Here is a 24,729-nt window from a genome sequence, read left to right as displayed (position 1 = left end):
AGACGCCTGCCTCTTGGGAGAAAAGCAATGACAAACCTAGACAGCATCTTAAAAAGCAGAGACATCACCTTGCCAACAAAGGTCCATATAGTTAAAGCTATGGTTTTCCCAATCGTGATGTATGGAAGTGAGAGCTGGACCATAAAGAAGGCTGATCACCTAAGAATTGATGCTTTTGAATTATGGTGCTGGAGGAGACTCTTGAGAGTCCCATGGACTGCAAGAAGATCAAACCTATCCATTCTGAAGGAAATCAGCCCTGAGTGCTCACTGGAAGGACACTCATGAGAAGAGAAGACTCCCTGGAAAAGACCCTGATGTTGGGAAAGATGGAGGGCACAAGGAGAAGGGGACGACAGAGGACGGGATGGTTGGATAGTGTTCTCGAAGCTACCAGCATGTGTTTGGCCAAACTGTGGGAGGCAGTGGAAGACAGGAGGGCCTGGTGTGCTCTGGTCCATGGGTTCACGAAGAGTTGGACACGACTAAACAACTAAACAACAACAACAACAACAACAACAAGTATTAGATGTTAGTGGTTGGCAGGGCTGCACAGGCAGGGTAGCATTGCATACCTGGCTTCTGAATGCTACACATTGCTGTTGGTTACCAAGGGCAGGCAAGCAACGTGGAGATCAGCACAGCAAAGACAAATGCGCCTTTCCCCACATCCACACTGCGCCAAGCTCCTCACTGCCTCTCCCTTCTTCCTCTGCTGATGTGTTTGCAGATTCAGGGAGAATAAAAGGAAGCACTTATTCACGCAATGAAAGATGCAGTGAAGGTCTTCCAACTTGGATGGCCTTACATGGGGATTAGACAAATTCATGGAAGATGTGACTATTAGAGCCCATTAGTCATGAGCATGGCTTTGTGACGCCTCCAAGTATCAGAGGGGGAATGCCTCAGAATACCAGGTCCTGGGTATCGTGAAAAAGAGGGGGCCTATTTTTGTTCATTCTCTGCTTGTAGGCATCTAGTTGGTCACTGGGAGAACAGATTGCTGGGACCAGGTGAGCATTTGGTCCAATCCAGCAGGGCTCTCCTTAAGTTCACTTCTTGCCTCTGATCTCACTGGGACCTAACATGCTGAGAAGACCTCTGTAAGCAGCAAACGTTATGAAACTTATTTTTATTATCAGTTTCTAAATATTATGTATTTTGTGGTTTTATATTGTGGTTTTATCTTGTAAATGCCCTGAGACCTGTGGGTATAGGGTGGTATACAAATTTAATTTATTATTATTATTATTATTATTATTATTATTATTATTATTATTATTCTCCACCCCCATCGTTCAGCCCAGACACTGAGATCCAGCGCCAAGGGCCTTCTGGCGGTTCCCTCATTGTGAGAAGTCAGGTTACAGGGAACCAGACAGAGGGCCTTCTCGGTAGTGTCGCCCGCCCTGTGGAACGCCCTCCCTTCAGATGTGAAGGAAATAAGCAGCTATCTTATCTTTAAAAGACATCTGAAAGCAGCCCTGTTTAGGGAAGTTTTTAATATTTAATGCTGTATTGTTTTTAACACTCGATTGGAAGCCGCCCAGAGTGGCTGGGGAAACTCAGCCAGATGGGCGGAGTATAAATTATTATTATTATTATTATTATTGAAACTCAGCAGAAACAATAGCAGTTGAATTTTTACCTCAAGTTCTGTGTAAATCTGCTCTGGTAGCTGTTGCCCACAGCTTCGCAGCAATTCAGCCGTCGATTTTAGAGGCTTGAAAATATCTTCAATGGATTGTCGGTCACGGATAGCCATGAGGTGTCCCATTATTTCAACCAGAAGCGCATAATCTCCTTCATTCACTTTCTTAGCTAACCCTTTTTCCGTTTCATGGATGAACTTGGCTAATTCTGTAATGCTAGAACAAGGTTATGATGTCAGCAACTAACGTGTACTGAGTTTGCTGCTTTCACAGAACTTCATTATACTTTAAGGACCTTTCCAGACACATGTGCACACGTCCATTCAGCCGTTCTACACCCCTCCACACGCGTTCCCCATCCTCCAGGCCAATAAGAAGCATTATCACAACTCTAGAGTACATGCAAGCCAAGCAAAAATACTCAAATAAGGAACAGAGCGGGGCTGGCAAGAGGTGTTGCCTGGGCAAGGACATTGTGGCATGGGGTATGTGTGGAGTATAGGCCTGGAAAGAGTCTCTAGAGGTGCCACCTTTGGCTCCTGGTCTTGAGGTTCCCCAGTGAGAAGCTTCCATCTGCATGTTCATTGGCTTAGTGCACTGGGCTGTCCACTGACATGCAGCCTTCCACAAAGCGTGTTCTCCTTCATAGAGAGCACGTGTTGCGGTGGGGGCCACCAGGACACTCCAAAGTTGTGGGGCGGGCTAATTGATCGTTAGCCACTGATGCGATTGGGCTTCCCTTGTTGGGAAGAAGTTAATGTTGCAATTTGTTGATTGACAGCCAGAAATGCTGAAACTCCTTGCACGAGGCTAGGGCTTCTTCTTTTCGCCCGTGCATCCGATTGCCCGTCGTCCCCCCCCCCCCATATTTAGGGTTGTTCGCTTTGACCTTGCTATGCCTGTCATGGGGTCGTCTGCTCTTGGGGCAGGGGCCCGGTAGGAATTTTGTCCATCTGGCTGATTGGCTGGGGCCATTTGGTTTTTGCCTACTGCGTAGCAAATCGTCACAACTTGTAAGGTTGTGGTTAGGCATTGGTTTATGGTTTGGTTGGTTGAGGGGCATGGATTGGCTGTGCCTGCCCCTCTAATGCTGCTGCTGCAAGGGATTCCGTTAAAGGAATCGGGGGCTAACTATTGCTTGTCCACCCTGTCAAGGGGGCTCGGGCCACTGCAAGAGCTCCTGGCTGCATTTGGGGAGGGCTGAGGGCAGGTTCCCTGCTCCGTCGCTACCCCCAAGTGTATTCCCCTTTTCTGACTTTCACAGGCGTGCGGAATGTCAGTCTGGCCCCCACCGTGGGGGCAGATAGTCGCAACCAATGCCTAAGCAACCACTCACATGTTTGTATTTTAATAAAGTTGTGGCCAAAATTATGCCAAAAACCTTAAACAAAAAATTTGGTGTGATGTGTGAGTTATTGGGGTGGCCCTGGGGACCTCTGCACACAACAGTTGTAACCCTACATAATTGTGGTTCTGGCTCATACAGAAGTCTGTGTGTATATAGCCTTGCCTCCTGCAGACATCCACACTCCACATCAGAGGTGTGGCCAGGGAAGCTGCACAACGTCAAGGCTGGTGCCAGCAGCAGACCCCTGCTTCTTCTTCAATGCAATTAACCCACAAAAGGACGTATTTAAGGACCATTCGGCAGAGCAAGTCCTTTGTACAAGATCATCTGCGATTCTGCTTTGCTGGGATCAAACTCTTTATGGTGGTTTTTGTTTGGCTTTGGTGATGCTCCATGGCCTTGTTTCTCCCCTACTCAATATTTCACGAAACGAGCACCGTTCCACCCCCGTTTCAAAAGATGTAGAATTCAAAAGCCTTTTTAAAAGACATCAAAGATGGCTTACCTTTGGGCTACGTAGTTGAGCAGATGCTCCTGAAACATCCAGCTCCATTTTTTAATAACATTCATCACAGTTATCTTAAAAGGCTTAATATCCACCTGAAACCAGCCATTAAAAATCTTCTGGTTTTCAAACTTGCTTACTTCTTCATGCAGGGCTTCATAAATGCTGATCTTAAAGAACAAGATGTGATTAAAATTCTGGTGTTTTAATTAGAAGAGCAAAATCGTGTAAATAGCTTAATGGAACACAACTAACAGAGGCAGATGAAAAGACCTTTAAAAATGACAAAGTACCTGTTGTTTAAAGTGATTTAACTGTGGGGAGCATTTCTGAAGTTCATAGTCTGCATATAATTCCAGCTCTTCAGTACGGAGAAATCGTCCATAGACAAGGAACTGCTTCATAAATTTGGCTTTATCATCCATCCATAAGTGGCTGTATTTCCTAAAGTAGCTTTGATATTCCTGAACATTAACAATGACCGAGTGCACCCTGGCCATGATTTCCCGGTGCATTTTATCCAGTGTATCCATCTGGTCCACATCATCCTAAATGTGAAAATAAAACCAGAGAGAGTTGGTTCAATGCTTTTTGAGAGAGAGAGAGAGAGAGAGAGAGAGAGGGAGACTGCAGCAAGGCCCCAGGACAACTGCAAGTATATACAGTGGTACCTCGGGTTAAGTACTTAATTCGTTCCGGAGGTCCGTTCTTAACCTGAAACTGTTCTTAACCTGAAGCACCACTTTAGCTAATGGGGCCTCCTGCTGCCACCGCGCTGCTGGAGCACGATTTCTGTTCTTATCCTGAAGCAAAGTTCTTAACCTGAAGCACTATTTCTGGGTTAGCGGAGTGTGTAACCTGAAGCATATGTAACCTGAAGTGTATGTAACCCGAGGTACCACTGTAAACTAATCTCATGGTTTACAAACACATACTCTGGCTTCCATCACAGTGTCCTGTTGTGCCAGAAGTGCTTTAGTCATGCTGGCCACATGACCCAGAAAGCTGTCTATGGACAAACACTGGCTCCCTCAGCCTGAAAGCAAGATGAGTGCCGCACCCCACTCGACTTTGACTGGACTTAACCGTCCAGGGGTCATTTACCTTTGCCTTTTACTTTACACTAAGCTGAAATATGCCTTAGGCTGCATTCCTATACTCACCCAGAAATAAGTCCCACTTAACTCAATGGGGCTTACTTCTGAGGGGACACACATAGGATTGCGCACAAATAATTACACTACGAAACAAGTGTCAGAGGCCACACTGCAATTCTCTTTTAAGATTCCAGTCTAGGCTCTCAGCCCCAAGAATCCTTTGGCGTGCAATTTCAGATGTGACTACTCACATAATCCAAAATGCTGTTGCCATGGCAAGCTGTTTCTAAGTGGCAAAAAAAAGAGAGCTAAAATCCGATGGAGAGAAAATGATGCCCTGCCCCTAAGGTATATACCAATGAGATGTGAGTGGAAGGCTTTCAATAAATGCAAGACTAATTCGTGTGTCTGGATGTGTTCACAATTACACACACACACACGCTTTTTAAGTCTGAAAAATATTCCAAACTTCTTCAGCTATTATGAGCATGCATAGGTAAGGAAATGGAATTGTTCCCATTTGACTTTGGCCTTACCTCCTACATGTGTTCAGCATAACCAGCAAAAGAGCCTACATGCCTCCAAACTATAGGCCCTTTAGCTGTTGTTGGATAACTTGTCTAAATCATCATTTAGACCAGGGGTAGCCAACACGGTGTCCTCCACATCTGAGTTGTTGCTGAACTGCTACCCTCAGCCGTTTGGGCCCTGTTATCAGAGGCCACTGAGAGCCTTTAATAATAATAATAATAATAATAATAATAATAATAATAATATATTTATTGTCATTGCCCCCTTCGGGGACAACGAAATTACTTGACTGCTCCATAAAAACACTAATTAATCAATACAGTATAATACAGCAAGGGAGATTAGATGACTTTCAAAGTCCGGGCTTCCCATTCAGGGCCGAGATCACTCTGGAGAAGAAGCTGTTCTTAAGATGGCTCGTTCTTGTCTTCATCGTCCTGTATCTCCGTCCCGACGGCAAGAGCTCGAAGAGACAGTGACCAGGATGCAATGGATCTTTTACTATGTCCAGTGCCTTCCTATGGCACCTTGTGGCATAAATCTGCTCTAAGGTGGAGAGTGGGCAGCCACTCTCAGTGGTATTGTTGTCTAGGTTCCCACCCCTACCCCAAATAATAAAACTAGACAATTTTAGGCATGGTTTTGAATCGCATATTTGTGCATGCCCATGCCTCTTTGTTTACAAAAAGAAGCTGTGGGGGATCCCCAATTCAGACTGGAACCATATAGCAGGGGGACTTTAACTTTTTCCCCACCTGAAGCTACTTCAAGGGGAGGAGCAATTTTCAGCGAGAAAAGGGTGGTAGAAAAGGGTTAAAACCCATTGCCCTGAGATGTGGTCCCAGCTGCTTTTTGTGAGCAAAGAGATGAGGTTGGCTGCAAGCACATTTTTTTCAAAATCTTGCTTATAGTCACATCATGTTCGATTCAAACACACATTACCATTAGTACAACCCACTTTGCTGGGTGTCTCCCAAAACAGAGTTTACCATTTTGTTTTATTTGTAATGGATGCCAGCGGTGTCATATTGGCCAAACCATAGCATCATAGGTAGAACATCAAAGGTAGAACAAAGCCAAAGACTATCATTCAGTCAATTGGATGGACAATATAACCTTAGTTGAAATGGCTGTTTAAAATATTCAGTGGTTAAAGAAAAAGATAGTAGACACATTGGTGATTATACCTGATAAGTGTTATGTCCAAGATGTTTGGCAACTCTGTTTATATTTGATGCAATCAGGTAAATGTTCTGGATTAGGCCCTCCACGATGTCAGAAAAATTGCCGTCGACAGTGTGCTCCAAAGAAGGCTTAAAAGTCATTTCGTTGTCGTTAAGGATGAGCTGCGCTTCAAATAAGGGAGCAGGTTTTGAGGTTGTCTCGGTGTTTTCAACCAGATACTGAAGAGAACACTTGATAGCTTGAAACAGTCCATCTGAAATCATGTGGTCTATGTATTCAATGTAGGCTTTCCATTCATCAGAAAGAGGATCTGCCTGAAGCAAGTTCTGATTCTCCTGGAGAAAGCAATTTGCCCGAAAATGAGCAGCAGAATTTAAAACTGAACTCCCCAACACAGAATTTCCCCTATTCCAATTAATTTACTTCTTCAAAAGTGAAAGACAACTCTTTTTGCCATTTCCTTTTTTTCTTTCTTTCAAGGAGGAAAAGGTCCCCGCTATTTACAACATAATTGCCCGCCTGATCACTCAAGTGTCCATTGAACAATGCTCTAAAATAAAGGACAACACCAACGCAGGAAGTCTGAGAGCTACAGAGGCTATGCAAGCTGTACATCTCTCATTTTCCTTGTTTCCAGCAGCACCTCTGTCTCTGTGATTTGGTGAGCACATCTCATCCTAACATCAGTGATGACCAAACCTGGCCCTCCAGCTGTTTTGGGACAACAACTCCCATCATCCCTAGCTAACAGGACCAGTGGTCAGGGATGATGGGAATTGTAGTTCCAAAACAGCTGGAGGGCCAAGTTTGGCCATCGCTGCTAACATGAAAGCCCTAATATGTGATCACAGGAGGGTAAACCAGATGAGAAAGAGGGGAAAGGAATGGGAATCTGATATACTTATTTTATTTTATATATAATTTATTTATTAATTAAAATTCTATACCACCATTTATCTGAGGATCACAGAGATGTTTACAACTATATGTCCACTCAGACTGTTGTAATACCTTCATTTAAACTCATTTAAGCAGGCCTGCAAGCTAGGCTAGGCTGAGAAACTGTGACTTCTCCAAAGACACACAACGAACTTCCTGGCAGGATTTTAACACCCTTCACACCATGCTAAGTAAACCAACTTTCTGATCTGCATACTTCAGTCTAGGGCAGGAATGGGAAACCTGTGGCCCTCCAGAGAGTTCATTTATTTATGTTTAACAGAATTTGTATATCACTTAATCATAAAAAACCTCTAAGCAGTTTAAATAAAATAGACATTAAAATTATCAATCAAAGTCAAAAGTTAAAAACAAGGTGGTCTAATTGTTTTCCACAATATAAATAAAATTTTCTGGGAATTTTCTGGAGGGTGTGGGGGGGGCAATAAATTACATATTACCTGAACCAATTGGTGGATCCTGGTGCTCATCTCTTGCACTGATCCATATAGCTGGCACATTCTTTCATTGTTATCAAGGCACAGCAGTGGACAAGTGACACCAGTTTTCCGCACAAGGAACGAAGTTTCACTCAGTCTATGCAGCAGGTTCTGGATCAACCCCACATTCTCCTTGGCTTTCTGGAGCCTGCTGCCTACGTTTTCAACGAGTTCCCTGGTTTCTTTGATATAGTCCCACAGTCTCTCATTTCGCCAGGTCAGTGTGTCGAAAGCAGGCTTTAACTGTTGGTCGATTCTCCCAATCTCGTGTGCTATGAGCTCTGCTTCCTCAGGCAGAATTGTCCTCTGCAACTGGTTATATTGCCTGGTGATTAAATTTAAATTTCCAATGTACTGAGGGGGAAATAATAATAATAGTAATAGTGTCTATTATTCAATGGTGATTTAATGGAGACGTAGAGTGAATCATTCATCATAATCTAGAGATCTCTCTACCATCAGAAGTATACTCAGATCCCTTGCATGAGACAAGGGGCTTATCCACACTTGTCCAGCTACTTTCCCCCGGGGAATCCCATGATTAACAGCTGAATTGGAGAAAAAGTTAATCAGGTTTTTCTGTCGATGGATGTTTGCTGCAATTTATTGGTAAAGAATGGATTTCACCGGGGGAAAGCATTGAAGAAAGCAAAAAACAAAACAAAACCCAAACATTGGACAAATGCTTTCTAAGAGGGAAATCTTTAATATGATTTTTTAAACACACACACACACACACACACACACACACACAGAGGTATGGTCTCCATGCTGACTTGCATGTTTAAAGTTAGTTTGGCCCCAAGCATGGAGTTATAGATTATAGAATCATTATGACCGTAGAGTTGGAAGGGACCACGAGAGTCATCTAGTCCAGGCTTCCTCAACCTCAGACCTCCAGATATTTTGAGACTACAATTCCCATCATCCCTGACCACTGGTCCTGCTAGCTAGGGATCATAGGAGTTGTAGGCCAAAAACATCTGGAGGGCCAAGGTTGAGGAAGCCTGATCTAGTCCAATCTTCTGCAATGCAGACATCTTTTGCCCAACTTGGGGCTTGAGCTCATGACCTTGAGATTAAGAGTCTCATGCTCTACTGACTGAGCCGTCTCAGACAGCCCTCCCGAAAAGGCCACCATTATTTTAACTCTTCCCCTGATTTCATGTGACCTTGATGTATTTATTTATTTTTGTAAGTACTGGGTAGCAAAGAAGATACGATCTCTCAACTGGACTGTTTATTTCCATTGTTGTGTGAGTACATGGTGCTTAGAAACAGGTCAACCTACACCCATTTCAAGTGGCCAATCAAATAGCTAGCCCATCATTACAACACCATGTCCCAGGCTCTTCTAGAAGCAGGAGGCAGGAGGAGAAATGTACCAATTTAGTGTAACCACATTGGGATGTACTGAGCCCAGTCACCTGAGCTCTACAGGGGATGCCAAGAATTTTCACACCAATCCCCCACTTAACGCTGTCAGTCCCTACTCCATGTTCTGGTAGGCCCCTCAGCAAGTTCTCCCTCCTTGAGTGGGCTCTTCTCTTCATCCTTGCTGCTGTCACTGTTGCCCATTCTACTGCCCTGTCTCCTTAGGCCCAATCCACACAGGTGCCCTGGGAATGGGCTCAAAGCAAGTGGAAGATACTGCTTGGCCTCCTTCAGGCCAGTGCTCACTTGCTTAGAGAGGACAAGTAAGCAGGTTGCGACTGTGCAGAAGAGGAGAAGATGCCGCAGCAGTGATAGGTGTTCCGAGGATTGGTTGTGCCTCCGTTTCCTCCTCCTGCTGGGATGTGGACCTTTACCTCTCTCATGTTCTACATCAGTGTTTCCCAAACTTGGGTCTCCAGCTGTTTTTGGACTACAATTCCCATCATCCCTGACAATTGGTCTTGCTAGCTAGGGATGATGGGAGCTGTAGTCCAAAAACAGCTGGAGACCCAAGTTTGGAAAACACTGTTCTACATGAATCACTGAGCCAATCCTGTACATGGTTTTGGTCCTTTTTGTCCACACAAGCACAAGGAGCAAGTTCTCATTGGTGTCTTTACTTCCAGTTCAGCGCCAGATTGCATTCTCAGCACTGGAGGAAGCTGCTATTCAGAACACAACCCTACTGGATAAAATTTGAGTTTGTGATGGGCATTGGCTTCACAAAGAATCCCACAGTCCATTAAGACATCTGCAAGCTCTCCCGCCTTCTGTGAATTCTTGGTCTGAGATGCCCATTTTCCTACCAGTGCTTTTATAGGAGGAATGAGAGGGGAATAAAGGGGCCTCCCCCCACCCCCACGTTCTTTTCTCCAGTACCTTTAGAGAAAAGGAAAATGTGGAGACCCTAAATGTAGTTGAAGTGTTCGGTCCTCCCGCCCCCTTTGTAATTTGAACACTGCTATTTTGCTGTCAATAGGATCGCCAACTAATTCAACAGAGAAGAGAAGAGGGCCCTTTGTATTCAAAGGAACACATATGCGTGCAGTAAGACTGAAATACAAGATTAACTACAAACTACAATATAACAACCATCCAGCTGACAAAATAATTAGGAAAAAATAGTTGTGCACTCTTTGCTTTTGGTTTAGATAGTTGAAGACTCAAACAGATTACTGCAGTTATGTCAATTTTCTTCCATTTCTTTATATTCGCACACATCTTTCATACGGAATCGCTTCTATTTACCTTGTAAAGGGTTTCTCTCTTGGAATACAATTGCATGGCAACCTCAGGTATATCAGGGTGTTTTAAAACCTCAAGGTATTTCACTTCCCTGAGGACGGCAGAGAGCTGCAGGAGAAGATGTAAATGGTTTTGTCATGTTGCAAGAAGCTTCTTCAAAACTACCTCGCTTCAAGGACACTCATGCAACTTCCTTCCAGGTGTACCATTGGACATTTTAGTTCAGATGCCAGACAGATCCTCCAGGTGCTCTACAGTGGTACCTCAGGTTACAGACACTTCAGGTTACATACACTTCAGGTTACATACTCCACTAACCCAGAAATATTACCTCGGGTTAAGAACTTTGCTTCAGGATGAGATCAGAAATCGTGCAGCGGCGGCGCAGCGGCAGCAGGAGGCCCCATTAGCTAAAGTGGTGCTTCAGGTTAAGAACAGTTTCAGGTTAAGAACAGACCTCGAGAACGAATTAAGTTCGCTGTTTACCTTCCCACCAGAGTGGTACCTATTTATCTACTTGCACTTTGACGTGCTTTCGAACTGCTAGGTTGGCAGGAGAAGGGGTCGAGCAACGGGAGCTCACCCCGTCACGGGGATTCGAACCACTGACTTTCTGATCAGCAAGTTCTAGGCTCTGTGGTTTAACCCACAGCGCCACCCTCGACCCTTGAAATACCTTTTCAGTTAAGATACACTGCTTTAAAAACATTCAAAACACCTATCAGGAGTGAACATAGACCAATGACACCAAAAGGTATGGGAAACTGCCCTACTAGAAAAGTTAAACGAATTTAAATGAGCATGGGGACAAGCAAAGGAGGATACAGTGGTACCTCAGGTTACAGGCGCTTCAGGTTACAGACTCTGCTAACCCAAAAATAGTACCTCGGGTTAAGAACTTTGCTTCAGGATGAGATCAGAAATCGTGCAGCGGCGGCGCAGCGGATGCAGGAGGCCCCATTAGCTAAAGTGGTGCTTCAGGTTAAGAACAGTTTCAGGTTAAGAACAGACCTCCAGAACGGATTAAGTTCTTAACCCGAGGTACCACTGTATAAGCATAACTGTATTACTAGCGATGTTGGATTGTTGTTGTTTTCTTTTTGGTTTTTGGTGTTTTTTTTAAGTCTAACTTGTGTAAAGGCAAGACTCCAGGCATTGCTGATGGTTGCAGGAACCTCGTACCCCTTGCTGGAGAATATAAGCAGCAGGAAGTAGGGGAGTAATGGCCAACAAACATGCACCAATATTTCCTATGGGCCCAGGAAAGGGCTCCAAATCATGAGTGCAAATAATTCTGAGGCTCCTCACCAGACTGAAGGTTGTTATAATCATCAATGCTATTTTTCTAGAAAAAGAGGTGCCAGAATTCACTGTGAATTGGTGCCCACCTGAGAGATGCCGGAACTGAGTTCTGGCTGAAAAAAAGCCCTGATCATCATTCCCTGATGTCCCCAGTCTTCCTGCCTGTCCTCTGAAGCCCATAATGAAAGTTCATAATGACTGAAAAATGATTCACCCTAGTGTGGTAAAGGTAAAGGCACCCCTGACCATTAGGTCCAGTCGTGACCGACTCTGGGGTTGCGGCGCTCATCTCGCTGTATTGGCCGAGGGAGCCGGCGTACAGCTTCCGGGTCATGTGGCCAGCATGACTAAGCCGCTGCTGGCGAACCAGAGCAGCGCACAGAATCGCCGTTTACCTTCCCGCCGGAGCAGTACCTATTTATCTACTTGTACTTTGACGTGCTTTCGAACTGCTAGGTTGGCAGGAGCAGGGACCGAGCAACGGGAGCTCACCCCATTGCGGGGATTCGAACAGCCAACCTTCCGATAGGCAAGTCCTAGGCTCTGTGGTTTAACCCACAGCGCCACCCGTGTCCCAACACCCTGGTGTGAGTTGATGCCAAATGCAGTCTTCCATGCCTCTCCATCTGGCTTTTGTAATGCCCCTCATTAGCCCTGGATTTGCGCTTCTTTAAGTGCTTTTGATGGTTGGGATGTGTTATTGAACTGCGACGATGTATTTTGCTTTCTAGGGTATAGGATGGAGAGGGGTACATGGGTAGAAACATCTGGCTTTTGCGTGGTTTGGATGCATCCTGCTGTACAAAGGTAAAATCTGTTGCTCCACCCATTTTTGCCTCTGGCCCAGCCCACAACATGCATGCAGCTCCTCAAAATGGAATTGCAACCCTCCACCTCAGAAAGGTTCCCCACCACTGGTTTAATCGACAAAGGTCCGTATAGTTAAAGCTATGGTTTTCCCAGTAGTGATGTATGGAAGTGAGAGCTGGACCATAAAGAAGGCTGATCGCCGAAGAATTGATGCTTCTGAATTATGGTGCTGGAAGAGACTCTTGAGAGTCCCATGGACTGAAAGAAGATCAAACCTATCCATTCTGAAGGAAATCAGCTCTGAGTGCTCACTGGAAGGACAGATCATGAAGCTGAGGCTCCAATACTTTGGCCACCTCATGAGAAGAGAAGACTCCCTGGAAAAGACCCTGGTGTTGGGAAAGATGGAGGGCACAAGGAGAAGGGGACGACAGAGGACGAGATGGTTGGACAGTGTTCTCAAAGCTACTAACATGAGTTTGACCAAACTGCGGGAGGCAATGGAAGACAGGAGTGCCTGGCGTGCTCTGGTCCATGGGTTCACGAAGAGCTGGACACGACTAAATGACTAAACAACAGTAAAGAACAAGTTGTCTACTTTACCTTTTCATTAAAGTTTACTTCAAACAATCCACAGTCGTTGTATCTGAGAATTGGTTGACCAAGATGTGTTTCACAAAGGTGGCTTAAATCTTGTGCCCATGTGGTATGAATTTCCTCATCGTGTTTATCCAATAATTCCAACATTTCCTCACATTTTTGGAAGACAAAATTGGTTTCCTCTGTCTGCAGAATCCTAGAGAGAGAAAAAGGATTTCCTCCTCCTCAATGTCATTTCTAAGTACACAGTGGAAGGTGCTTTGGGAAGTGGTTTAAGCCCTATTGTACAATTTTTATAGCAATACTTACAGATGATTGATGCGCCTAAAATGTGTTCTGTGCTTCAGCAGTCTCTCTCGTAACTCCTGAGACCATTTTAAATTGCCTGCAGTCACTGGCATGTTTTTATGAAGTGTATTGCCTCCATCCCTTAACTTAAATAAACAGAAACTGTTATGATGATGGACTGTCAATACACCATAAGTAAAACTTGCAATAAAACTCAAGAATGACCCCATTGGAGCTGAATCCAAAAATCTCCCACTGAAACAGGTTCTAGTTTGCAAATTCTAAGCAGACTGACGCAGAATTAAAATTCCCAATGGGAATAAGCGAGCCTTACTTCTGAATACATGCTATTGCTGTACTTTTCCGTGTATAAGACACCCCCATGTATACAATGCCCCCTCTTTTTGGGGACTCCAAATACAGAAAATGGGGGGAGATTGCCCAATTGTTAAGCGTTTTTGTGGCCAAAAATCACTCACCTGCAGGAACGCAGCAGCCAATCGCACGCACATCAGCGAAGCCACCGATCGCCTGCAAGCTCGCTGAAAGCAACCACCAATCACTCGCCCAATTGCCACAGCACCCAATAGGCAGTGGACCTTGCAGCACCCACCAATCACCCGCCAAAACGTCACGGACAATATCCTGCTCACAGCAGCCACCAATCACACGCTCCACCTCTCCACTATCTGTGTATAAGACAACCCCAAGTTTTTAGCAAAACATTTTGATAAAATAACCTAGTCTTATACTCGGAGAAATACGGTAAATGTTGAAGAACTACTCTTTTAAGAATCCTGTGCTATGATAAAGAATACCATACATGCTTGTTGAAATGTATGGTAATGGTCAGGCATAATATGAGCTGCAGCCCAAGAACACCAGAGGGCTGCAACTTCTCCACCCCTTCCATAAATGCTGTAAGACTGGTGAATCGATGAAGTCACTTAAGCATCACAGACGGCTGTGTGAGTTCACAAGCCTATACAGTGGTACCTCGGGTTACATACGCTTCAGGTTACAGACTCCGCTAACCCAGAAATAGTACCCCGGGTTAAGAACTTTGCTTCAGGATGAGAACTGAAATTGTGCTATGGCGGCGCAGTGGCAGCAGCGGGAGGCCCCATTAGCTAAAGTGGTGCTTCAGGTTAAGAACAGTTTCAGGTTAAGAACGGACCTCCAGAACGAATTAAGTACTTAACCTGAGGTACCACTGTATTACATCACAGACTTAATAAAGAAACTGATGCTCCAGGGCTAGAGTTGCTCTGTCAATGAGAATCGAGTCCTGTAGACTTTTGATAAAGCAGGCATGTCCAAAGTCCGCTTTGGGGGCCTAATCCAGTCAGTTCAATCTGGCCCCTGTGGCAGTTTATCTCCTAGGGTAAAACTTCAATCCTAAAAAAAAACTCAACAACTTTGATCAGCCCTCACGAATGCTCACTTCATCAAATCTGGCCCTCTTTGAAAAAAGTTTGGGCACCCCTGGGATAAAGGTTTGTTTACATTTATATCACTTATTCCTAGGTGGTATACACAAGGCTCCCAAGCCAAGCTCTGAGCCAGCCGCTTGCTTTTGAAAATTCTCAATTACAATTGGAAAGAAAAAGAAAAAGGGAACATTCTCTGTTTCTCTTTTAACATTTCTTTTACTTCTACTCAGGTTTTTTAAAAAATAAATAAATAAATATTATTTTTTAAATCCCTGAGCTCTGGGCTGTTGGCATATCTCTCCCCCTGAGATGTCCCTGGAATGACTTTGTAGATCTTCAGAAGAGTTCTTCTGCTGCCATGGCCACCATGGGGGATGCAATGATTGAGGTTGACCCAAGATATTGGGGCCCCAAAATGCTGCTCCCCTCCCCACCAAGGAAGAAGGGGAAGATCTACATCAGGAACAAGGAGGGAAAGAAAGATCTACATCAGGATCGGCTGCCCCTGTGGATTCTACTGCCTTAGGCAGTAGACTCACCTAAACATATGGGTGGGCCAGTCCTGGCAACACAAATACAATGGTAAAAACAAAATAAGGCGGGAAGGTTAGGAAAGGGGGGAGGAATCTGTTCACCAGCATTTCTCACTATCCTGAAACCTATTGAAACTTACCCCAATGGAAAGAGGGATACCCAATTCATCACAACCTAAAAGCACATTATTGGAAAGAATCTTATGGGCATTCTAATTGCCTCCAGACACTGTGCCTACCATACACATGCCAGACAAGAGTTGTATAAGTTGGAAATCTATTCATAGAAACAAACTTTTTCAGTGTGTCCCCTCCCCCTTCAGTTTGTACTAAAACACAAAGTAATGAGGTTATTCTTGACAACACAATAGCTAGTCACCAAGGAGAAAATAAAATTAATGTCTCTGTAAATAAGTAAATAACATGAAATAATAAATTAGAATGCCAAAGACTGTTACCCACTTTTTCTATTTGATTGTCAAAGATTTGCTTGCAGCAGGTAATTTCCTCATCAAACATTGAAAGAAGAACAGCAACGTTTGGATAAAAATGAGAATAGATGACAGGCCTTTCCAGAAGTTTTCCAAATATCTGCAAAATCTTGAATTTTAAAAAAGAAGGTAACTGAAGCACGTGTGTCAATTTTCATCTCTGTTTTAAAAGATGCTATTTTAGGTGGTTTTATAAAAAATTATAAAGGGCAGAATAATTTCTTTATCTGTATTGTATATTCTGTTTTAACAGATTGGCATTTATGTGTTAGCCTTCAAAGATTATTTCAGGTAAAATTATTGTATGGGTTTAAAGTGAAATCACTTTGATGACTAAATTCTTGTCTTTACATTCCTCCACAATCTGTTTAGTAGTGTGTTTCACAAGAAACCAGCTATTAAAAGAACAAGATTCTCCTCTCATTTTTTTTAGGGCCTCACCTGGGACTGAAAGAAATGCATCTCTAAAAAAGGAAAACCTAGAAAGAAAAAGCAGATCAGAAAGAGACCTCTGGACTATAATTAAATGTTTCAGTTCTGATCCCTGAATTCATTGATATCCCAATTTGCTTGGTATTTTGTTTATTTATTTATTTATTCTATCATTCATTAAATTTCTATACTGCCCTTCATCTGAAGATCACAGAGTGGTTAACAATATAAAAACACAAAAATGCATCCCATAACAACAAACAAACAAAATTAACCAACACCCCCACATAGTATTTTTATTTATTTGTTAAATTTGTAAGTGATAAACAGAAGAAGAGTTGTTTAATACACATAAAAGAAGAAATCCATTACAATCCTAAGGGTCTATTACCTTGCTTCCTGGCCGCAGTTCCCTATCCTCCTTGGCTTATGCAAATAACTAACAAGATCAAACAAATTGGCCTAAACCCTGAAAATCTTTTTATTGGAACTCTGAACAAGGCAAAAGCTACTATCACTCGGAGACTTTATGATATCGAATTACAACAAGAAGGCGCCCTACTCCCAGAGACGTATAGATGTTTAAAAGCTTGGCCTAATTTTGCAGCTGCCCCTTACTTAACTAACATCACTAACGAAGCCTATAGATGGGCTTTCTCTAGAGCCCGCTTTGAGACAATGCCCTCAGCAGTGCTGTACGGCAAATTCACGCGGGTTCCAATGCATGCGCGTCTCTGCCCTTGTATGTCTAATAAGGTAGAATCTGTCACACACATTCTTCTATCTTGCGAATTCTATAGTGAAGAACGAGTTCAACTTATTTTACCGCTTCTATCAAAATTTATACCCCTTCAATATTATTTGGAATCCTCCCCTGAAATTCTTCGAAAATACCTCCTGGAAGATTCCTCAAGCTCAATATCATATGAGGTGGCTAAATTTTGCACTTTAGTAATTAAGAAGCGTAAATCTCTTCTGTTGAATGGCACACTGCGAAGTTCCCTTGTGTAACCTTTTTTCTTTTCTGAAGTTGTTGCTGATTTCTTGTTGTCTGATCTTGTGGTGTTTAGTGTCACTGGCTTTGGCCGCAATAAACTTGAAAGCTGAAGCACATAAAAGAAGTTATATGATGGCCATTGAACCCTGATTACTGTTTCAGGTACAAATAGGTTTGCTTACAGTAGAAATGAGGAATCTGTGGCCCCCCAGATGTTCTTGGACCACAGCTGCTATCATCCCTGACTTTTGGCCATGCTGGCTGGGGCTGATGTGACTTAGAATCCAACAACACTTGGAGAGCCAAAGTTCTCCCATCCACGAATTACAGATTCTATATAGCTTCCTACAGCAGTGTTTCTCCGAAGTCAAGAGTCACAGTAAACATGATGATGGAGTTGTGTGAACTATGAACAACTATCTGGCCTCTTTTAAGTTTTAGCAAATAGACTGGGACCATACCTGAAGGAGCGTCTCCATCCCCATTGTTCAGCCTGGACACTGAGGTCCAGTATCAAGGGCCTTCTGATGGTTCCCTCACCGCGAGAAGCCAAGTTACAGGGAACCAGACAAAGGGCCTTCTCGGTGGTGGTGCCCGCCCTGTGAAATGCCCTCCCATCAGATGTCAAGGAAATAAACATCCACCTGACTTTTAGAAGACATCTAGGGAAGTTTTTAATGTCTGCAGTTTTATTCTGTTTTTAGTGTTCTGTTGGGAGCCACCCAGAGTGGTTGGGGAAACCCAGCAAGATAGGAGGGGTATAAGTTATTATTATTATTATTATTATTATTATTATTATTATTATTATTACATATACCCTCCAACATTTCTCTAATGAAAATAGGGACATCCTAATGAAAAGTGGGACATTCTGGGATCAAATCAGAAACCTGGACAGCTTCTGTAAATCCGGGACTATCCCTGGAAAATAGGGACACTTCGGTGGTCTGATGGCATGGGGAGGGTAGGTGGGGGGGGCTCTTTTGTTCTGTACCATTTCCCCACAAAAAAACCCCTCTACCAGCTGCTATTTGTTCACTTAGGGGAAATGTGCTCATGTATAGGTTTTCCTCACAGTGAAAATAGCAGCTTGGGTGGATGTGTTTTTTTCTGGTAAAATGGCATGAGGGGGTGTTGTTGTTTAGTCGTTTAGGCGTGTCCAGCTCTTCGTGACCCCATGGACCAAAGCACGCCAGGCACTCCTGTCTTCCACTGCCTCCCGCAGTTTGGTCAAACTCATGTTAGTAGCTTCGAGAACTTTGTCCAACCATCTTGTCCTCTTTCATTCCCTTCTCCTTGTGCCCTCCATCTTTCCCAACATCAGGGTCTTTTCCAGGGAGTCTTCTCTTCTCATGAGGTGGCCAAAGTATTGGAGCCTCAGCTTCAGGATCTGTCCTTCCAGTCAGCACTCAGGGTTGATTTCCTTCAGAATGGATAGGTTTGATCTTCTTGCCGTCCATGGGACTCTCAAGAGTCTCCTCCAGCACCATAATTCAAAAGCATGAATTCTTCGGCGATCAGCCTTCTTTATGGTCCGGCTCTCACTTCCATACATCACTAGGCATGTGGGGATGCCAAACAGCTATTTGCAAATTTGGATAGGAGCCAGAGAGTTATTCAAGCATCTCCATCCTCACACAGGCCTAGCTAGGCCCTGAGCAGAGGCCAGTACAGTCATGGTGGGCGCAGAGACTCGGGGCGCCATAAGGGACACCTCAAATATGCTTACAGTGGAGTGAGACAGGCAGGGGGAGCTGAATTTTCGCACCACACAGGGCACCACTGAAATTTCAGGTGCCAAGGTCTGCTGCTACCCTAAGGCAGGAATGGCGAAGCGCAGAGAGGGAGGGGAATCTGGGTACTGCATTGTACTTAGGAGGTCACTGTACAGATTGAGAACACACAGCAAGCAATTGCACTGTCGTTTTGAATTCTTTGAAGAGCCTTCTGTGTGCAAGGTCAAGAAACACAGCCATCAAAAAGTAAAATGCAGATCTCTCGTGGGCAAACTCAACAAATGGAACCAAAAAGTTTACAGAAGTGATTTTATATCATTTTCCTCAATAGCACGGTTGCTTTATTTGAATACGAACAGCAGCAGCTTCTCCTGGCAGTTGTGGTTAAATATCCCATAAAAGCTAACTCACTCCCTACTATTGTGAACTGTCTACTCTCTCATGCTGGCAGCCCAAATTACAGCATTTTATTATATTGCATCTTTGCTGTGTGTTTTATTTATCTCTGTTGTGCCTTCCCATTTTTGGCATCAATTCAAGCGCCTTTACCTGCATCCCCCTGCTGTTTGTCCTTCTGGCAAACTGTTGTGTGCCTTTTACAGTTTGTTTTGTTGGGTGTGTTTTTTTTATTAGTCGTTCCTATTTTGTTTTTCCCCCCCTTTTGCTACAAAATTTGTCAATCTGGATTCATAGACAATTATGCTCTATAACGTGCCCATTATGCGAATATCTCACCCAAACAATCAAGGAACATGCCTCCCACGTAGTCCTATAAAAACAGTACTTTTATTCAACTGAAATCCCTGCCCTTTCAAAGCTCTCAGCATCCATTGAGCTGATATTTCAGATAAACACATTTTTGCCTCCTGTAAGAGGGGTCTATATAGCAAAACTGTTGGATAAAGTGTTGAAGCTGACACAGAGAGGTCTTGACTCAAACTCCTTTTCAGCCTGAAGTCTTATTGCAATAATTGTGTTCCTATACTAGATTCTGATATTTAAATCCTCATTCCCCACAAACATCATTTAACAGGACTCATTGGGCTGCTGGGCAGTGTGGGGAATAATAATTCCTGGAGGGCTACTAGGACTAGGGACTCAGGGACATGGACCCCATCTGCACTATGCATTTAAAGCAGTATCATACCACTTTAAACAGTCATGATACCCCCCCATCCCAATATTTTGGGAACTGTAGTTTGTTATGGGTGCTGAGAGTTGTTAGGAAACCCTCTATTGCCCTTACAGAGCTAAAATTCCCAGAGTGGTTTAACAATCAATGCTTCTTCCCTTGGGAACTTGGCGATTTGTAGCTCTGTGAAGGGAATAATGAAATGACCATGGAGAATCAGAAATTGCCTGAGGTAAAACATTTTTGAAATGATTTGTAAATATAAAAATAAAGAATGGTTATGAGTGTAACATTGCTGTGTTCGTATATAACTGAGAGGTGATCTAATGAAATCTGCTATTTTGAATACAGCTTCTTGCTTACTTATCACAGTTACAAAGCCTTACTGGTTCTCAGACCTCTCGGTTTTTATATTAGAAAAGTGAGATTCAAGATGTCAGGTTTTGATAGGCCAGTTTAGGAACATTCTGCGGGCTCTCATTGGTCCAGCATTACAGGCCAATGAACTGTCAGAAATCAAGGCACACCACTGGTCAGGATGTCCTGACGGAAATGGTATATAAGGGCAGTGAGGCAAGTCAGTAAGGCCAGAATATGACCTGGTGGTCAGTGGTGGTAACAGCAACAGAAGAAGAGTCCAGGAAGAAGCTGAAGAGCTGAGGTCACCAAGCAAGAAGCTGTGAAAGCCAGCAAGGAGAGGAATGCTCCAGAGATAGTTCTCCAGGGTAGCATCTGGCCAGAGCAACCTCAATTGGCAGTTGGCCTTGGGAAGTGCAAAGAATTACAAAGAGGAAATTGTGCCTCTTCCTCTTGGCTGTCCTAATATCCAAGTCCCTGGCCAGAAGGAGGACTTCATGGGAAACTGAAGCAATCCTGCTAATTAAAGACGGTCCGCCCCAAGAGACAGAGAACTGTCAGCTGAGTGACAGCTGAGGGACTTCTCCTGAATCCTGACCATCTTTCTAGGAGAGCTAACTTGGAATGGAGTTAGGAAAAGGGTCGTTGACATATGGGACGTAATTTAGGAAAATTTTAAAAAAGAAACTGTTTCATTCCCTAAATTACGTCCCGTATGTCAATGGCCTATGCGAATTCATTTAGGAAAAGAAACTTAAAGATATTGAGAATAAAATATCGCAATGTGCTGTGCTTCTGGAACGTGCCTTCTGGCAGTGCAGGCAGTGATTTACGAGGGAGTAAGTGGCCTTGAATAATCAGTGTACAGGCTCATAAGGGAATCCAGGCTTAACGTCTTTGGCTTCTTTTCCTTTGGGATTGTAAAGAATGCTATAAAAGCATGAATTGGTTTGACATTGTACTGAGACACTGCCTGCCTCCTACCCTTTTCTGACTACTGTAACAGGTCAAGGGATTGGACTGGAAGAAACAGCCTTCTAAATTCCATTGGATTTTCACTTGGTTTGGGATCCATAAATTCATTATTAGGTTTTCGGACGAAAATCACTTGGCAGCTTCTTATATCTTAGTTTCTGTCACAGAAACATTTCTGAAGGCGACTCCCGCAATCAAGATTGTTGCAGTAATTCCCCTCATGAGGTTAACACACAGGTGCCTGCTCCTGAATTTCTGTCAAGCAATCATATTTATAAAACTTCTCCAGATTACAGTATCTATTGGAAGAATTATAGCAGGCTACAGCCTTCCTGTGATTGTAAATCATAATACAGTGGTACCTCTGGTTACAAACACCTTGGGTTACAAACACCTTGGGTTACAGACTCCGCTAACCCGGAAGTAGTACCTCGGGTTAAGAACTTTACCTCAGGATGAGAACAGAAATCATGCGCTGGCGGCGGCAGGAGGCCCCATTAGCTAAAGTGGTACCTCAGGTTAAGAACAGTTCCAGGTTAAGAATGGACCTCCGGAACGAATTAAGTTCATAACCAGAGATACCACTGTATGAGAAACAAGCCTCAACCAAGTTCCTTAGCGTTACAATCTGCCATCTAGAAACATCACTCTCAAACTTTGATTTTGTAGTTGCATTCTCCTACGTTTGGTGAAAACTGAACTTCGGGGAACATTTTTCTGTCCTCCAACAACACATTTCTCATGTAGTTTGTTCTGTGTTCCGCAGTCTGTTCATAAATATACTCTTCCTGTTCCATTATAAGTATCCTTATCCTCTCGCTTGTCCTCTTCCCCTGTTCCTGTGGGGCACCATGGAGATGTAATTTTCTCACTTCTCTTTTCCTACTGTCATCCTATTCACCCTTTGCTCTGCCTCTTCTCCAGTGCATATGTCAAGTCTTTTTGTCCTACCTTCTTGATTTCATGATACATTTATTTCTATGTTTATTGTATTTGCTTGGATGTTTTCTTACAGAGCTGATGGTAAAACTCTCCTGTCTCAGCAGGAAACTGTTCCTCACAGCAATTACACCTGCTGTCTTCCTTTTCATTTTCCTTCAGCTTTTGATGAAATTGTATTTTCTGAAACCCTATGAATTCTCTTTCAGATTCTTACCTAACTCAGCAATTCAACCACCCCAACCCCACACCCCTCTTTTTCATCAGCTTTTCCATTTTGTAAGATATTTTCCTAATTTTCTCATGTGTAATACTTCTCTCCGATACTTTATATTTGGTTTCCTCCACTGTACAGATTGTCACTTTCCTTTAGGTTTTTGAAGGTTTTGCAAAAGATACAGGCACACAATTTCTACTGACTTAAATAACCCCCATTGACTATAATGGGATTTGTGTGGCTAAATCCCATACAACTCTTGAAAAGCACAGGGCCTCATGGTTTAAGATTTCACCGCCCTCCTTTCTTTGTAATGCCCCCAAATCTCTTCTTCATAGCTTAAAAAAAAATGATGGTTCTGCTTGCTTTTGTCTTTGACTATTTGAAAAACTTAAAAGAATATGGGCACAATCTCTCACAGTGGGCAGAAGGTTGAATTCGGATATAGGGAACCTGACTTTAAATCCAGGGCAGCCATGAACTCACTGGCTGGACTTTGGAAAATCTTACTCCTTCTGCCTCAGCTTTTCTATTTGTAAATGGTCATTTTATTATAGCAGTTCAATTTCATACTGATCAAAATGGATGTCTATGTAACACAAAGAGTCTATGGATACACAGAACAGACTTTTTGTACCTAACATTACAAAAGAACAGGAAACAGAAGGTGGTTCTCACATTTAATGAAAAGACTAATTCTCACATTTGTTGTGGGGTGGGGGAGAACAGCAAAGAAGACCTGGGAAAATAAAGCTGAACTAAAAACAAACAAACAAATAAACAAAGAGTGTTGAATGTTCGGCTTTAGGATTTTCTGTTTAAAAAGTCAGGGGCTGAATCTGTCTCCATAATGCAGTTCTTACTGCTCTTACGAAGAGCCTCTGAAATCATTTGTGCTTGGAAAAAACGGAATTAACCATACCGTACACTCAAGTATCTGATGCTTGCCAATGTAAGATACAAAATGTGGGCCTTAGTGGAAAACAAATATAACAAATATGTTTACCTTGAAAACTGATTCTAGTCCCTTTGGCTCTTGAAAGGCAAAATTTAGTATTGTTCCCAATCGGTTATCAAAGTCATTAATCTGCTGAATGTATCTTTTGTAGTCAGACAGAAATTCCTGCATAGGAAACATGAGCATTAACACGAGCTGCAAATATTTGTGTAGATGGTATGAGTGACTCATTTCTTTCAACTGAAGCCCCACCATGCCAAAATAATCATGTAAGCCCAGGCATCAGTTCAGACATGTTTTTACAGACACCAGGGTCATCCTGTGCCTGTATATGAGAATAGGCAGTTGTCTAAGCAGTGGTCAGTTGTTGCAGAAGGTGGACTGTCCCAGCTCTAGTGGCAGGAGCAAAAGGGGCTATACATTTATTGGGGAGCAACTGAAATCCAGTGCTCTGTTTTAGGGATGAGAGAGAAAATCATGTGGCTCACGTTTTAATACACACTTCTTAAACCAATATGTTAATTTCAACAGACAGCTGCATTTCAGATGACATTATTTTGAATTTTGCAATGTAGTTAAAAAGTGTATGTTGGGGGAAAGCACACTGCTTCCATATACATGTGTGTTCCCTAGGAGGAGCAGGGAGCCCTTTTTCACAATATATTTACCAGGTTGTTGTAGTCCAGTGGGTCATATTTACTTTCTTGAAGGACCTTCCAGCTTTCATGAAATTCTTCATTCATGCAGTGAATCTCCTCGCTGAGAATCTTTCCTCTCAGGCCCCCAATCTCAATTTTTTCTAACTTGAGAAAGTCAGTAGCTGATGTAAAAATCTCCTTTAAATTAAAAGACAAGTTAGGGATCTGATAGGACTTATAGAACATTTGTAAACCTTATAAGGTTTACAAGCCTATGCTAACATTTAATCCTTTGTTAAGCCAGCCTTACAATGGATTTTGAAAATTCAAAAACACACTATCTTATGATCAATTATGTACATTAACATTTATGTTCTTTATTATTGAAAGGTTTCACATCTCCTTTCTGTAAAAATGTACCCAGAGCATCTTAAAGCCCTCTGTTCTGTAGCATG

The 24,729-nt window shown here is 43.1% G+C and overlaps 1 protein-coding gene and 1 long non-coding RNA gene across 2 annotated transcripts in view; one reads left to right on the top strand and one right to left on the bottom strand.

Annotated features, from left to right (window-relative positions):
• LOC308458304 (dynein axonemal heavy chain 11-like) overlaps window positions 1-14,348 on the bottom strand; it is a 228,996-nt gene extending 214,648 nt beyond the window's left edge. The window contains exons 1-9 of the mRNA XM_080973289.1: window positions 13,916-14,348; window positions 13,458-13,582; window positions 13,152-13,344; window positions 10,440-10,544; window positions 7,719-8,111; window positions 6,321-6,653; window positions 3,799-4,053; window positions 3,506-3,675; window positions 1,649-1,868 (exon numbers count right to left, since the gene is read on the bottom strand). Of these exons, the coding sequence (XP_080829415.1) occupies window positions 1,649-1,868; window positions 3,506-3,675; window positions 3,799-4,053; window positions 6,321-6,653; window positions 7,719-8,111; window positions 10,440-10,544; window positions 13,152-13,344; window positions 13,458-13,582; window positions 13,916-13,948 (1,827 nt within the window). The 5' untranslated portion in view covers window positions 13,949-14,348. The remainder of the gene's footprint in view (window positions 1-1,648; window positions 1,869-3,505; window positions 3,676-3,798; window positions 4,054-6,320; window positions 6,654-7,718; window positions 8,112-10,439; window positions 10,545-13,151; window positions 13,345-13,457; window positions 13,583-13,915) is intronic.
• A 440-nt stretch (window positions 14,349-14,788) lies between these two features.
• On the top strand, window positions 14,789-16,410 carry LOC308458695. The gene is made up of 3 exons (XR_013977623.1): window positions 14,789-14,932; window positions 15,887-16,022; window positions 16,327-16,410. It is a non-coding gene; the product is annotated as an uncharacterized lncRNA (long non-coding RNA).
• Window positions 16,411-24,729: the final 8,319 nt, after the last annotated feature.

The sequence above is a fragment of the Podarcis pityusensis genome, assembly GCF_964106645.2.
Source record: "Podarcis pityusensis genome assembly, chromosome: 1".
NCBI classification, from domain to species: Eukaryota; Metazoa; Chordata; class Lepidosauria; order Squamata; family Lacertidae; genus Podarcis; species Podarcis pityusensis.
This window is presented reverse-complemented; position numbering and strand designations above follow the sequence as displayed.